This window comes from Ciconia boyciana, chromosome 1 (genome assembly GCF_034638445.1).
Source record: "Ciconia boyciana chromosome 1, ASM3463844v1, whole genome shotgun sequence".
Lineage (NCBI taxonomy): Eukaryota > Metazoa > Chordata > Aves > Ciconiiformes > Ciconiidae > Ciconia > Ciconia boyciana.
In genome coordinates, this window is record NC_132934.1 from 219,972,043 (window position 1) to 219,989,228 (window position 17,186).

The 17,186-nt window shown below is 46.1% G+C and overlaps 1 protein-coding gene and 1 pseudogene across 1 annotated transcript; one reads left to right on the forward strand and one right to left on the reverse strand.

Annotated features, from left to right (window-relative positions):
• The first annotated feature begins 436 nt into the window (after positions 1 to 436).
• Positions 437 to 9,566, forward strand: LOC140651272 (olfactory receptor 52B2-like). The gene is made up of 4 exons (XM_072860588.1): positions 437 to 1,339; positions 3,476 to 3,610; positions 5,827 to 5,912; positions 9,503 to 9,566. The coding sequence occupies exons 1-4, from the start codon at positions 437 to 439 to the stop codon at positions 9,564 to 9,566; spliced, it is 1,188 nt and encodes a 395-aa protein (XP_072716689.1).
• A 4,711-nt stretch (positions 9,567 to 14,277) lies between these two features.
• On the reverse strand, positions 14,278 to 15,717 carry LOC140651335 (olfactory receptor 51Q1-like; annotated as a pseudogene).
• Positions 15,718 to 17,186: the final 1,469 nt, after the last annotated feature.

The window sequence follows — 17,186 nt, forward strand, 5'->3', positions numbered from 1 at the left end:
GGCTACTGAAAGAAATACCATGTTGTATAAAATCAGTGTGAGTCAGTCCCAACTTGTCTCCTGCCTCATATGCTTTTGGGTGCTACAGAATAAGAGCACAGTAAATAACAGCAATTGGAGGTGGAGGGGCTGGATTCCTGGGTCCTTTGCCAAGCTTGTGAACTTTGGTAAATCCCTTTGCTGGATTTCAATATCTGAGCCTATGAAATACACTTTTTAATTTAATTTATTACTTGATTTGGAGTCAGTATCTCAAGCATGCTTCTCCGATGTGTGGGGGAATGATTTTTTTTAAAACACTTTGGGATCCAGACAAATAAAGTGCTCTAGGGAAAATCAGGTGGTTTTTTCTGTGTTATGAACTGTGCTCCCCACCTCTTCCCCTATTTTCACATACAGGGAAGGGAGCCCAAACTAATTCAGATATCATCCCACCATGGCGGCTCTCAATCAAAGCAGCTTGCAGCCTGCCTCCTTCCTTCTGCTGGGCATGGCAGGCCTGGAGGACCTGCACACCTGGCTCTCCATCCCATTCTGCCTGATGTACATCGCGGCGCTCCTTGGCAACTTCATCCTCTTATTTGTCATTGTGATGGAGCGAAGCCTCCACGAGCCCATGTACCTCTTCCTGGCCATGTTAGCGGTGGCAGATCTCGTGTTATCCTCCTCCACAGTGCCCAAAGCCCTGAGCATATTCTGGTCCCTTTCCAAGGAGATGCCTTTCCACGCCTGCCTTACCCAGATGTTCTTCACACATGTGAGCTTCATTGCAGAGTCAACCATTCTGCTAGCCATGGCGTTCGACCGGTATGTGGCCATCTGCAACCCCCTGCGATATGCCACAGTGTTCACGCACTCGGTGATAGCCAAGATAGGGCTGGCTGCAATAGCCAGGAGCTTTTGCGTGATGTTCCCAACAATATTCCTCCTTCAGGGGCTGCCATACTGCAGACACAGCATCATGCCACACACCTACTGCGAGCACATGGGCATTGCCCGGCTGGCCTGTGCCGACGTCTCCATTAACATCTGGTATGGCTTTGCCACCGTCCCAGGCGTGGACATTGTGCTCATCGCAGTATCATACGTCCTCATTCTCCGGGCTGTCTTCAGGCTCTCGTCCAAGGATGCCCAGCTCAAGGCAGTTGGCACCTGCAGCTCTCATGCCTGCGTTATATTAATGTTCTACACACCAGCATTTTTCTCATTTTTCACTCATCGGTTTGGCCGCAATGTCCCCCACCACGTTCACATCCTGTTGGCCAACCTCTGTGTGCTTCTGCCGCCCATGCTAAACCCCATCATCTACACTATGAAAAACAAACTTGTTCGAGAAAAGGTGTCCCAAGTACTCTTCAGGACTGGGCAAGTGCAGTGAGAGGGATGCTAATCCTTTGAAAGGAAAGCACAGAGAAATGGTCTGGACCAAAGAAGCAGAGTGTATGCATGTGAAATAACCCGGTTTCCTACCTTTTTTAGACTCAGCCCAACATCACTGATCAGATTTCCTGCTAGATATTTCCTCAGACTAAATTGCAACACTAACGAAAAAGGAGAAATTAGTGGGGAACCATAGACCAGAATTCGGGCTGATAAAATCTGGTGTTACCCCATTACCATCAGAGCTTTATTGATGGGTTTGATTCAACCTACATGTGATGAGATGCATGTTTTCTGCCTGGACTCTGCCACGTCCAGCTCCCCGTTGAGTGCATGTTTCTGTATCTTGTATCTCAAAGTTTCCAGAAAATTTCAAACATTTTCCTAGGTATAAGCTGAGAAAAAGATACTGTGTTGGACTAAATGCAGGAATTACTGTTCAAGTTTCTCTGACCTCTTCAGTGCAAGCTAGATAAACATCATCATTCCTTTCATTTTTACTGGCCTTTCCTACTGCAAGGAGTCAGCACCGCTCCCTTTGCACCACTGAATTTTTGCTAATTTGTAATAGTTGGAGGTCTGCCCCAAATGAGATATTTTTCAGGAAAAAAAAACAAAAACAAAAAACAAAACCAAACCCAGAAGTTTTAATAAATGGGGTAAATTATTATAAAATGGTTTGTGGCTCAAGGTTCTGCATCTTTCCAAGAGCCACATTCAAGACCACGCAGGGGAGCGCGCCACTCCCTGCATGATGGGAGCATCGATGTCTGTCCTCCCCAGCTCTGCATCCCATGTAGCTCCCGATGCTGAGCAGTGGGTTGAGCTGCCCCTCCAGACCCTTCTGTCCTGCCTGTCACTGGCAGGACCTCCCTTCTCCAGAGACCTGACTGTTCGCATTAAACCTGGAGGCTCTTGGTATCCCCATGATTGTTCCACCTCTGTCAGACTTGGTAGAAAATAACCAGAAAATTAAGAGATCATGTGGGAGCTGACAGACAGACACAGACACAGACACGTTGCTTTCTTTGATTTACACAGGAAGGTGAATCAGCTGTAAAAAATAAGAAAACTGGAAGAAAGGGGAAGTTGATAGGGATTAGCATGAATACTAATGTAGGAAGCGTGGAAAATTCATACAGGGTATTTTTTCACACAGAAAAATCCATAACCAGGAGAAAGAAGGACTTTAAGAGAGAGGTTTTCTAAGCAATAACTGAAAAAAGAGAATTAAGAAATTACTCGGTCACTATATGGACAGTGAAACTGTCGGTCAGGGTAGAAGTGCTCAGGAAATGTTTGCCTTGAGGAAAAAGCCAGATGCTAAAGATTTACCGCATGCAAATGATTAAATATTTTCCCTCCGGGAGTCTCAAAAGAAGGCATTAAAACAATAAGCACAGGAACTTTCAGAGGTCTGCAGCTCCAGATGATTGGCATTTAAGAGTTTTAAAAGATCTTGGGGCTTTTGCTGCTGTAACACGAAATGCCGCCACGCAATGTGCACACTTCCACTTGCAGGATGACCCACACGGACAGCCCACCGTTCCGTCACTGCAGGCAGCAGCCAGAGCCAAGGGATTTGCAGCTGGGACGTGCTCCTTACCTGTCCCAAGCCCCAGGGCCCAGCGCTGCCTGGGGACAAGGATTGCCCACGCCCAACTGAGTGCACGCTCGTGTCAGAAAGAACTCTTGCTTTCCTGCCCAGCAGGTCCCATCAGTCCCTGTTGGCTTCTGATTCATTTGCAATAATGCCGAGCAGAGATGTTGTCCAACAGGCAAAAAGGGCAAAAGAAGGCAAAAACCCCCGTACAAATTCTCCCCATTTGTGGGGTGAGAGCTGAAGCAGAGAATTACAGAGAATTACATCACGTCTGCAGGTGACAGAGGACTTCTGAGAAAAGAGGGCAGCTCTGGCAATTTTCTGGAGGTGTTGCAGCCTGGGGCTGGGTAGGTGGAAAGGAGAAGGTGGAGCAGCGGGTCACGGGGCCAGGAGAAGCAGCTGGAGCAGAGTGCGTTGGGAGGGGAAGGTGGGAAGCCCACACTTGGGACTACCAAGCGTCCCTGGGCATCCCAGATTTCCCAGATTTCCCAGATTTTGAAGCTCTGCTGGATGGGGAAGACCTCACTTCAGTCTGGAAGTCTCTCCCACTTGTGGACCAGAAAATCCTTCATTTCACCATCCCCAACAGAAGCAGACACAAGAAACTCCCCAGTCACCATCAGCATGGTAATAAGAAGTCTCACGGACAAGCAGGTTTGGTCACATAAGGCAGGGCTGTGTGATGAGCAGGGCTAGATTACAGCGGGGAACTCGGGGTGATACAACAACTCCCTGAAATTCATAGATCCGTGAGGATCAGCCAGAGACCTCTGTGTGTTAATCCACCTCTGCCTTCAGTGTCCAACATGGCCAAAATGAAAGTGCCCCTGAGCAACCAGAGCCTGAGGAATTCCTCCATCCCTTGAAGGCATGCCATTAGTACACCACTAACGCTCTTCAAGGATGGGTCTTGACCATGTATGTCTTGTCCTTACTTCTATCTCTGTCCCACAAAGCTGTGCATCAGCTCATTCTTTCAGGGTCTTGAGGAAAAAACAGTGTGAAATATGGTTCAGCCTTCCCATGGCACAGGCCAGGAGATGGCAGACGTGGAGCCTTTGCTTAGAAAGGTGTCTGGAGGCAAAACGTGGTGTGGTGACACCATAGCTAATGGGTATAAATGCTGGTGGAATGGGACATTTGAGTGCCAGGCAGCAAAATTAATAGAATAGAATAGAATAGAATAGAATAGAATAGAATAGAATAGAGTAGAATAGAATAGAACAGAGTAGAATAGAACAGAGTAGAATAGAATAGAATAGAATATTAACTCCTTCCTGCTCCAAACCCTCTTTGTTTGTTTACATGGAAATAGAAATACACAATATAGTAATGGATTAACAATGCACGCATTACTGAGGAAAGAAGATCCCCAGTTCTCTCTGTTCGTGGGCTGACAGCCCATCTTGTGCACAAGCAGCAGGGTTTGGCATGCCCTGGGAACACCGGGCTCGTGGTGCAGACATACACCTTTACTTTCGTACATGAAACCCTGGGTAGACCTACAGCAAACCCATCCTTCTGGTGTGTCTCACAGCTTATCTGGTCTGCCTGAGATGATTCATCCAGCAGGAATTCCACCTTGAGGACCTCCCTTGTGAGCTCCTCTGCAGACCCGCAGACCTGGCTGTTAAAACCGCCTGTCTTGTAACAGCCTGCATTTGCTTTTTCTGGTTAATCTTTAACTCTCCTTTGTACCCACTGAGAATAACTGTTCTTACTGATAACCCCTTTCTGATCCTTGTGATGGCTGTGTTCCCTAATTAACTGACACAAATTGCCGATATTCCTACCATAATATTGGTGGATATATCCAGTACTCTGCTGCAACATTTTAAACTTTATTGAAGTGTTTATTCCTTCCTTTTTTTTTTTTTTTACCAAAGAAAGCAGACAGAACATCATTCTCCATTAGACATTATTGTAAGAGGAAAATCAATAGAGGAAATTATGTTTGGTTAAAATATTTATGCAGTTACATCACTCAGAGTTATATGTGTTTCTTCTAATTAATAACATCTTGTGTGTGCAACGCAAGAAGCCGCATCTGACCATAAAAATAGCACACCTTTCAACTGGAATTTTATTGCCCAAGTCTTAGCAGTTATTCAAGTTGGCACCAGGTGATGACTTTGCCCTTAAACTTTTAAGCTAATTCTCATTGCCTTTCTGAGGTGCGTGACTCCACTGCAACCTGCAAGGCTTTACCCACCCACCCGTCAGACTCCTCAGCCCTGATGCAGCTCACACCATGACTGTGGAGTCACATCTGGCTGCGAGAAGCTGCGAGAAGCTTTCTGGTGGTCCGGGTACAGATCTGTTTGGTTTTCACACTGTACACAATCTGGTTCATCATGGTGGGACCAGCAAGCAGATGTGAACAGCAAGAGGATGTGAACAATAGGAGAAGCATTTTTTCCCAAACTTGTGAATGATAGACCGATCACTGGGATGTCGAAGATTAGGACAGCACAGATACGGGATGTGCAAGTGATCAAGGCCCTGGACCGCTCCTCCTTGGATGCAATACTCAAGATAGTCTTAAGGATCGTGATGTACAACAGAACAAGTAACAGTGAGTCTGAAGCCATTGAGGAAAGAGCAAACACTTAAGCCATAAATGCTGCTGTCTCACAAATGTCACATAAATGTGACTGGGCCACACTGATGATGTCCTCGTGTAGACAAGAAAGAGTGAGAGAGACCGTTTACCCAGTGATATTGCAGCAGCTTCAGGAGAAAGGAGGCCGGGAACACCAGAAGTACTGCCTGGATGGTCAACCCCATGCCAGTCTTGGTGACCAGGAGTTTGTCAGGAGGGATGTATGCCTTGGGGGCTGCAGATCATGACAACGAGGTTAAAAGCTATGGCCATGAGCACAGCAGATTTGATGGTGGAGAAGGTGTGGATGAAATACATCCAGTTGAGGTATGAGTCAAAGTAGATGGCTTGGTAGTAAAACCCACACAGCCTGGGCTCCAGCATCTCCAGCCTGTCACTGTCTGCTCTACTGGAAGACCCAGACTGGACCCAGTGCCCAGACATGCTCTCACCAGTGCTGAACTGGGGGGGAACCACTGCCCTCCACAGCCTGCGTGCCCCAGCACCCCCAAAGACCCAGCACTGTCCACCTTCGCTGCAAGGTCTCCTGGTGATGTCGGGGTAACTTGTACCCACCAGCACCCCAGGCCCTTTTCCACAGATCTCCTTTCTAGCCAGACAGTCCTCATCTAGAACAAAAGCACCAATTAAAATGAAATTTAAAACAAAATCTGTGGGACAAAGCTATTCAGACCCAAGGCCATCTGTGGCAACAGCACACTACGTCCTCAAGCACTGTTTTTATTTGTGCTAATTATTGTTAATAATAACAACTGACTGTTATGGCTCAGCTGTGTATTTGAACTCTGCGGGATCTACTTTCTAAGCAACCCCACATTTCATAGTCCTTGAACCATTCGGATTTCAGTAAGATTATCGACTCACAACCACTTCTATTTACAATCCTACTATCTCAGCCATCCCAAATAGCTTCGATGCCCACTTACAGCCTCCTCTCCAGGAGCTGTGATCAGCGTAAGTCACAGCTAGCAACCCTCTCATGGAAGTACCTCCCCCACTTCAGTTGGGAGTCCCTCTGTTACATAAAGTTATTTTTTTTTCTTTTCTGGAATTTCCCATGGAACAAAAAACCAAAATCTCCTGCCAGGCTTGCTTGTCAACCAGTTTTGAAAGCCTTTTTGTCAGACGTGTGATATCCGTCCTTCCCAGAGAGACAGACACATACATAACCATTCATAAAACACCTAGCATTTCCAGCAGCACTCACAAAATTAATACAGACAGCTGCTGTATTTTTCACCAAATCATACAGTTTACACCTGAAGCAGAGTTGAAATCTAAATGCTCCGCACTGAGTTTATCCTATAATCCATGAGAAAGTAAAGATGGAAAGGCTCAGGAGGCCAAATCGGTCGGTGATCAGATCCCATCTCTCACAGAGCAATCGCACATGTCTCAGAGGCGATGTTGCTCTGGATGCACCCCAGCGCGATGTCCCTCCTCTCAGTATCACATCACCGGTGACTGCTCTTCAGTTTATAAACACCACTATAGCCTCTTCAGTCTTTTCTGCTATCTACCCACGTTTTCCCATCCTGAATGTGAATTTTATTCTATTTGTGGGTTTTTTTCAGACCATTCCTTCAATTTTTCAAAACTACCCTGGGCACTAATGTTTCTTTTTTTTGTGCTTCTGGAGAAGCTGCGGGTTTAATAAGTAATTTATTTACTCTGCTACCCAGGCTAATACAAGGTCCAGGATGCTCATTCAGATTCTCACTTCATCTTTCTTTGCAGCAGCACAAGAAATGGGATTTGAAACTTCCCTATAATGCTTCAAGCCCAGCAATATTCTCTGCCTCGTTTATGAAAATATTATGTAATATGCATGCTAATTCCTCTCAAAAATTAAAAGATATATTCTTTTCCCCTGTGTACAAACTTTGCTACCCTTCCACACAAGAGAAATGATCTGATTGATATGATTTGTATTTGACAAATTCATAAAAGTTTCTGCTTGTCTTGTTCTTTGCCAAAAAACATAACTTGATATTCATTTATGTATACATTTTCTAGGGATTGTGGCTAATTTTTACCCTGGAGTCTAAATGCAAGAGTATGAACATCTCAGGGAATCCCTAACTGGCGAATTGCTGGCAGCTGGGAGGTTTTTTGGGGAGCATCACAAGGACTGCACGCTGACCCAGGGGCGAGCGGCGCAGCCCAGACTCCTCCAGGCTGTTACACCGTGCACAGCTCCGAAGACGGTGACCACGACCAGCCCTTCTGGCCAAAGCTGCGCCGGGACGGTCCCCGCAGTTTGCTCGTACAGACTGTGCCTATGCCAGCCCCCTTCCTATACTTTCCTACTGGCTGCTACTGGAGTGTTCAGACCTCCTTTTTTTCCAATTTTCAAGACTTTTTTTTTTCTCTGCCTTTTTCCAGGCTTCTGCTCTTTCCTCCCTCCCTCCCCATGGTATCTGAACAGCAGCAATGATGTAAAATTGTTTGTTTTAGTAATACTTGAGGCTGCAATGAGATCAGTCATCAGCCTCAGTATATTACTGTGAAATAGAAATGGGACTGTTGCCTTTAACAGAGTTTCTCCAAATTCATGCTAGCTTCACTGAAGAATATCAGGGTCTAAATCCGAATAAAGGATGACAGGCTGTGTATGTCACTTCAGGTCCCACCAGGCGCAAATGACAGAGTGTGCTCCAAACTCTTAGAGTAATTGGAAAAAGTTTTAAGAGCAAGATATTAGTTAGTTTTCTGTTGATGACTAAGAGCAAAGTGAAGAATCTGAAAGATAAGACCCATCAATAAAGTGATTTTTAAGCAAACATCTGGATAGATGGACGCCTAGACAGATGTTTTCTTACATGAATAATGGAGCGTCTGCTGTGGCCAGTGCAGCAGAATCAAAGCCTTCTGGTTGCCATGACCTTTGCGTAGCACTAAAAGTCCCGTAAATGTGTTTTAGATGAGAGGTGTATGGACTCCTGAGGGAGGATTTGTCATGGAGCCTGGAGATCCCTGTACTGATTTGCTCAGCTGGGAGTCTCACTTTATCGCTTTAAACTGCAGATCACCTTTAACATTGCACAAGCAGTGAAACCCTCGTGTGTGTTTATTCAGTCTAGAATGGTCTTTGCCTGTTTCCACTTCTGTGCTTAATTTCTTTTCAATCTCATTGATTGCAAAAGACAGAAATGGATGAATCCACTTTACAGCAGACTGCCAGTGGTTCACAAGGACGCTCCAGCTGAAGGGGGGCTGTGGCAAGGCAAGCCAGGCACTGGCCCTGTTTAAACAGAAGAGCAAACATCGTTGTACACTTACGCATCTTCCTGATACAAACCTCCCATGTTAACAGTGTCAATAACTCTAATAAATCCAAGGAGTGCAGACTTCAGATCTTCCAAGCCTTTTATATACATGTATGGAAATGCAGTACTCAGGTCACCAGCTAAAATTCTATTCTTTATGGTATTTACAGATACAGCCCTTCTGCTGGACCTTGAATCACTGCCACAGGGGCCAGGTTCCACTTGTAGAGCCACAGATATAAACTGGCAGCTACAGCTCCAGCTCATAGCAAGAAAACTGCTGCTGCCTGCACATCAGGAGGATGCTTTGCTGCATGTACGCTCCCCCACCATGCCCCCTCCATCCCTGGGGTGGATGTCTGCCAGCCTCCCTCCTCCTGTCTTTTGGGGAAACCAGCAATGTGCAGCAGGTGGCCAAATGCTGGGATCTCTGCACGTTGGCTTCCCAAGTTAAGATCAAAGTAATCCTTAAATCTAAATGCAGATTGAGAAGAACAACGCTGAGATGAGCGGCTTGGTCTGTCGCTCCCTTCCTGCCCCATGGTGGGCTGTCAGCACCCCACGGGCTGTACACCTCACCCCAGAGAGGCCCCCGAGCTGGTCCCACAACTGTCCCACCCTCCCCAGGTGCAGCAGGCAGCTGGACCCCATCATGTCGTACAGCATTAACAGCCAAAGTGGCCCACAGTGACCGAGATGGGACAGAGTGGCTTAAGTAGCCTAAAGTAGCCTAGCTTAAGTAGCCTAAATGGGAGAGGGACAGATGCAGAGCTGCAGGTTACGGCCGGGATGTTGGGGTGTGGAGAGAAGATGAGGCAGAACCTGTCCAGGGAGGGGGAAATGTTTCTGCCATTGCCTTTCAGCAGGTAATCACCTTGTGTTCAAAGCAAACAGAAAACCTCCAGCTCCAGTGGTTGACAGGCAGGGACGTCCACTGCAGTGTTTCTGTGTGTGGCACCACGGCCACGCCAGTGCCTGCAAATCCAGCGTGTTCAGGGTGGAGAAGGAGCCTGGTCACATATGAGTTACAGCCACCAAAGGGGCTGCATGGTCACGTCCCACTGCATGCACAGCTCACCAGGACGCCGTGCGGAGCCAGGCTCTCGGGGTGGGTGGTTGCTGATTTAGGTGGCTGCTGCACTGAAGATTTCTCCTACAGCTCCTGCCTTGGGCATGGTTATTAAAGACACAGCATCCCTCCTGCACTGGCAATGCACATCCATCCCCAAGGCTCTGATCCCGGTGCTGGTCTCCGTCAACAGCCCCTCAGACCACCAAGGATGAACAGAAAAAGCTTTACTGGGTTGGAGCTGGGACCACTGGGGAGGACACGGTGTGGCACCCTGGGACGGCTCCTCAGCCGGCTCCTGGGACGTGGCCGGGGACCAGGGGGCAGCTGTGTCCTCCAGAGCCTCACACATGTGTGCACCAGGCTCTGGAGGATGCCCAGAGCTCCTGGGAGCGGTGGTGGGCACACGTCTGCCCCACAGCTCCAAAGGCAGCTGTCCTGAACAAACATGGGAAACCATAGGAAACCTCACCTTATCTCAGAGCTGGATTTCAAGGCAACCAGCAAATCATCATAAAAATGCAAACTCCTGATTCCACTGGATGCTAAAAACGGGCATTAAACAGAACTGTGAGATATGTTCCATAAATCTCAGAGTCGTTCTCCTTAAGCTATATTTAGCTGTGAAGATTGCTACCTTTCAGACTGGAAGAACAGCTTGCAAGTTTGAAAGATTTTTATAGATTTTCTGACTGTAAGTTCATCCAATAAAAGGCGGCACCTCTCACCACAAAGTATATTTGTCTGACATATTTGCAGCTACATACTTACGGTAGCTACGTATTTACAATGATATTTTTATAGCTACAACAAACGCTACCTCTGCTAGCTCTGCCTCAGAGTTTCTGCAGTCTGACCGGTACAGCCGCCAGCCGTCCTGCCCATAGTTTCCCAAAGGCCCCAGAGTCTTTCCTGGGGACTTGTGTCCAGCAGTTTGCTTTGCACTTGCTGGTGCAAGATGCTTTGGTTGGCATTAAGGATAAAGCATGTTGACTGATGCTCAGGAAGGAGTCAGATGTGTTTCACATTCATTTCAGTTAAGGACTGTTAGGGCAGGAAGGGATGTGCCTTTTATTTCCCAGATTCCTCCTAGCTTGGGATGTGTGGCCTTCTTGTGAAACAGGATTGGAGACCTGAGCAAAAGTGTAAACAACGTACCTGCAGGAGATGAGGTTTAAAATCTTGTTTTCAATTCTGCCCTGAGATGCAGGGAGTTCATTTTGCTTTAAAATGCTGTGCTGAAAAATACTATTAATCAGTATACAGGCTTTCCATGGTGCATATGTTTTCTAAAATGGCTAAAAATGTCTAACATAATGAGTTAGAACTATTCAAAAAACTAAGTATTGGTGGAAAAAGACAGTATGGATGAAGGATAAGACCTGGGGATTGTAATCAGGGCATACGTGATTGTGAAAGCATTTTCAGCAGGCAGTGATGCTTTGTCCCTCATGGTTTTACCTGAGTGAATAATTTTTCAATAAAGCATAATGAAAAATCCATGTATTATTCAAAACGTCATACTGCCATTTCAGTGTGGTTTTAATAACTGAACAAAGTATAGCGACCAGGTATTTCTCCTTCTCGACTGTGAGCTAGGGCGCTCGGCACCATGCAGCAGCAATGCACGGACCTTCTCCTCCACGCTCCTGGCCCCCCAAGGACAGTGGTTTCTGTCTCTGGTCTGTACCAAAGAACACAGGCTGGGAAAACGGGGACCTTCGGAGTCCCGGCAGGGTATCAAAGCCAGACAGGAGGTTCCTTGTCCTGGTGGGGCTACAGCTGTTTCAAGGAAAGAAGAAATACAAATCTGTATCTGCAGGCACGAGTGAACTCCCCGTCGAGTTCCCACCAGCCGGGCAAAGGAGCGACGAAGCATGATCATTGAGTCAGGGATTGCACAAGAAAATCAAGGCAGACTTAAATCTGAAATTCTCTCCAGGAGGAGATGCAAGATGCAGGGGTGACACAGAAAGTGCTTTACACAGCCCTGAACCACCATCACTGTGGGACAGGCAGAATGGAGAATTAGAGCAAGCCACTTCAGGAGCATTGTCCAACACGCAGGTTTCCCTTGTGCTTCGAGCCTTTGTGTGTTAAACAGAGCAGGTCTGCTAATTTTTTATACTTAAGGGCTGGTGCCTGTTTGCGTGTAAGATGACATTTTAATGTTGCCTGTTGGCAAATCCAAAATGGCTTTAGGATTTAGTTTTCAAGGTAAAACAAGGTGCGGTTTTTAACCGTGACTGTAACTCACTGCTGGAACAAGTGACCCCAGGTGGTGGTGAACGCTCTCCCTGAAGGTGTTTCATCCAGAGTCTTCCTAAAAGATCTCCGTGCCACAAAATAGTTTGTGTGGAGCACAGAGTCTTTGGGAGAAACATTAGAGCTGAGGTAACAGATGACATCAGACCCATCGTCTCAGCTGTCTTTAAAAGTTGTGTCCTGCATGTCAGAAAGAAAAAGCATATCTAATATGGAGGAAAAGGAACAGAAAGAGGGGAAGTTGCTGAAAAATGCCTGCCGTGGGAACCCTCCCAGCCCCTCCACTCACACAGTTTTCCTGAACTTGGAGAAATCACTCTTTTGAAGCTCAAAGTGGATGCATTATTGAAAGGAAAAGTTTCCTGCCTGCATTGGCTGAATTTTAGAGATATTGGCAGTGTTTTGCAGCTGGCTGCGCACAAGCTACACAGTGTGTCTGCTGCAGTTATGAAACACATATGATGATAAATATAGTGGTCTCTTTTACTCAGTAATTCAATATTTCTACAAGCCCTTTGTCGTGGTTTAACCCCAGTGGGCAGCTTGGCCCCACACAGTCGCTCGCTCGCTCCCCGCCTCAGGTGGGATGGCAAGAGAATTGGAAGGGTAGAAGTGCAAAAACTCATGAGTTGAGATAAAGACAATTTAATAGGTAACTAAACCTATCCTGCTTCTTCACTCGTCTTTTATTGCTGAGCACGTCATATGTTCTGGAATATCCCTTTGGTCAGCTGGGCTCAGCTGTCCCAGCTGTGTCCCCTCCCAACTCCTTGTGCACCCCCAGCCTACTCGCTGGTGGGGCAATGTGAGAAGCAAAAAAGGTCTTGAGGCTGTGCAAGAGCTGCTCAGCAATAGCTGAAACATCCCTGTGTTATCCACAGTGTTTTCATCACAAGTCCAAAACATAGCCCCATACAAGCTACTATGAAGAAAATTAATTCTATCCCAGCCAAAACCTCTACACCCTTCCTTCTTATTTCTATCTATGTAAACAAAATTCCATAGGTAGACGTTGTTTTGGCATGCAGTATTTTGCCAGAAATACTCTTATCAATGGGATAAGTGTTTGGGTCCCTGCTGTAAAACGAGCAGTAACACAAAATGTCACGTCACCTTGTTGTCCTTCAAACAACCACCCTTCTCTTGCCCCATTCTTTGCCTGTCTCTCCCTCCTGGACCACCGCAGTCTTCCACTGAGATGCCTCAGCAACCGTTCTCAATGTTCTCCACAACACTCTCAATGTTGTCTTCGCCCCCTTTCTCAACCACCTCAGCTTTTTGCTTCCTGTTTTTCCCATCACTGATCTCACCAAAGAGATTCCTACTTACCAGCCCGAGCCCAAGAAGACCTCTTTCTTACCCTAAGGATATGCTGTTAATTCGGGACGTGTCACTTACTATGAGCGGAAAACTTTCCTTTTGGTGTGTCCACTTTCTTTGCTTGCCAGTGCTCTCAGGAATTTCTAACACTTGTTTCCTTTCCAGCCCTCTCAGCAGGCTAAAGAATTAAGAACTGGATTTTCCCACGTGACACAGCTGTCTTTGAACTACAGACATTGAATAGTTATTTCATGCATTGGATAACACATGGCTGATCCATACAAATCAAGATATAGACATGCCATCGAAGTGGCACACAAGTCCAGCACTGATATTTATTTATCTGAAATTTTGCAATTGAAAGTGTAATATTTGTTGTTGTTGTTATTTAGCATTATTGTTGTTATTTAGCATCTCAGTCATGTAGCCCAGGAAGAGAAGCAATTGGTAGCAGTAGCATTTAGTATCTGTACCTTTGCTATACATTGAAGCACAGATCAGATACTTTAATATAGTATTAGAGGTGTAGAATGAAAAGACAATCCCTGATACCAGGATCTTCTAATCTAAGGACAGGAGAAGAGAAAGAAATGAGGGGAAGAAAAGAACAATAAACAGCATGGGTCATCATGAGAGGCTGCAGGAGCTGTGTGCATCACTGTACGATACCAGGCAAACAAGAGGCTATATTGCAAATTAGGGATTTCATGAACAGAATCAGCTGGAAAACAGAGGGGGCTGAGATTATTTAAATTTCCATTTTAATGTTGCTCCTCTTATCAAAATCATCTGGAACAGATGAAACTTCATCTGCAGTAAAACAGCAAGACAAAGACCAAATAAACATCCATGACTATTGTACTGTCACTGAAATTGGCTTGTGACTGATTGTGTAGACTTTAGATGAAACAGAGCATTATTCAGGTACTCCGGGTGAAAACCATATGAAGGAGTCAGAGGACAGGGATAACTACAAGAAACTGTGGGCTATAAAATGCTCTAATGGTCAGCTAAAATCTGTGGACCTGAGAAAACTCCTGGCTGCCCCTCATCAGGGGCAGGGGGACAAACCCAAGTGGCAGCTGTGACCCACTCCACAGGCTGGGATTTCTGATGAGTTGGTTTTAATGTATGGATATCAATAATAACTGTTAATACCTTCATTGAGAAGATGCCCCACATGATGCAGAGCAGATGCACTTTCCAAATGAGGAACTGACATCCGGATCATTATGTTAAGTGAGTGTTTCCCAGAGCAGTGATCTCTGCCAGGGACATCTCTCATGTCCCACCGGAGAAGCTCCTCCTTGGCATGAGGACCCTGAGGACACACCCCTATGGATCCATTTAGTTTTTATGCTGTAAATGATGGGATTCTGCATGGGGAGGACCAGCAGGTAGACGTTGGGCATGAAGACATGAATGAGAGGGCAAGCATGCTGGCCATACCAGTGAACCATGGACAAGCCAACCATGGGGATGTACAGGATCAGGGCTGCCAGGATATGGGACAGGCAGTTGTTCAAAGCTTGAGATGCTCCCTCTGGGATGTGATGCTCAGAATGGCCCTAGCAATCAGTATACATGACATGAAGATGAGGATGAGGTCGAATGTCAGAAAGAGAACAACTACAGCAAAGTCACACCAGTTATTGAATGTGATGTCTGCACATCTGCTTGATCAGACAGCAGGCGACGGCAGCCCTCCTAAGAGGCATCTGCACAGGGCAGCCAGCCCAATCCTGCCTATCCTGGCACTGGTGAGGATGGAGGAGTATCTCAGCAGGTAGCAGATGGCCACATAGCAATGAAAGGCCATGGCCAGAAGCACTGGGGACTCCATGAAGGGGAAGGAATGAACAAAGTAAAGCTGAGCAAAACAGGCATCAAAACTGAGTGCCCTGTAGTCGACCCAGAAAACACTCATCACAGTTGGCACTGTAGACAGAGACAAACCCAAATTGGTGATGGCCAGCATGGACAAGTAACAGTACACAAGCTCGTGGGGGCTCAGATCAGTCCCGATGACAAAGACCCACAAGTCTTTGCAGTTCCCCACAAGTGATGCAATGTAAATGCAAGTGAAAGGGATGGAGAGCCAGAGGTGGGAAACCTCCACCCCCGGATGCCCATTGGGGTGAACAGTATGAGAGGAACGAGATAAATTGGTTCTACTGCAACATGACATGATGAGCTAAAGCACAAAAAGGCAAGGTAATCCGGTAATCAGTGAACCAAAGAAAAAAACACGAACTAGAAATGATCCAATAACATAAATCTGCCAAATCGAAGCAAACAGATTTATGTTATGCACTCTGGCTCTCTCAGAGTGCTGCAGTACAAGCTCTTATTTAAATGAGAGTTTGATGATATGGAAACATACCATTAAAGACTTAAACATTGCACTTTGCTATGAAAGGAATAAATACCGCATACCTATGAGCCCAATAACTTCATTTACCTGTTACTGTGATAAATATCAACATACAATGTTACTGTTACTACAAACATCATTAATCTAAGGAAAAGGGAGGAAAGTTTGCAGTTGTTCCCCAGATAAATAATGACTAATCAAACGTACTGGGCGAAGCAAAGACATTTGTGCCAATTTCACGTGCATCCATGGCATTTCAGGGCTTCTGCTTTATGGAGTTGAGAGTTCTTGTGTCATTGATAGGGTTTTTTACTCCAGAAATAAGTAGGAGCCTCTCTTTACATGATGAATTTGGCAGTGCTGCCAGGTTGTCTAGACTGTGCCCTGGCTGCTTCCAGTCCCACTGCCGGAGGAAACGCGGTTTCACACCAGCTGTGGCTCCGCTCTCCTCCCCTCCCTCTTCCCTCACAACACACACTCTGATGCCTTGGTTTCAAGGAGCCCAACTCAGCTGAGGAACCACATCTCAAGGTGACACTATATCACACACCCCTCACTTGCCTAAACAGAGCCAGCGAATATCCTCCAAGCCTTTATGCCAATTGCCCATGCTTTACAACAGACTCTTGGGGAAACAGCTGACAGGAGAGCTCTATAGCTTTTATAAATATATAGTGCATCCACACTGAGACACCACAGAAATGCTGCATGTTCATTTTATCCATGGAGAATTTCCTAAGCACCTGGCAGGTGCACAGGACTTCTAATCTGAGTATCTTTTAAAGAGCAGTAAAGCACAACAAGACATAGCAATATAAATCTGAATAATTCATACTAGACACCAGGTTCTGATTTTATGCTGAGCAGGTAAAACTGACTTAAGAGAGGATTTGCCATTGTGGTTGGGAAGCAGGTTTCTGAAAACAGAGCACGCTTTGAGGTAGCAGGGGAGATATGAGAAGTTTTAGCTGCTGAAGGCAGAAAGGTTTGGTAGCTCAATTAAAACCAGGAGCACGTTTTTAGTGGTGATTTTGCATTATCCAGTGCCTGTTACCAACGTACTAACACAAGGCTCCAGCCCTGGGTCTCTTACCCGAGTTAAAGTCTGAGCTCTGTCTCTCGGTGCCCATGAAATACTGCAGAGCACAACAGGAGGCTGCAAAGCAGGGCCAGGGTTTGCAAGTTGAACCTTTTGTTTCGCTCCCTGATCAGCAGCTCCACGGTTAAGGCTCAGAAGGATTTAAAACAAAAAACCCAAACTGAATGCTAATAGTGGTTAGGAC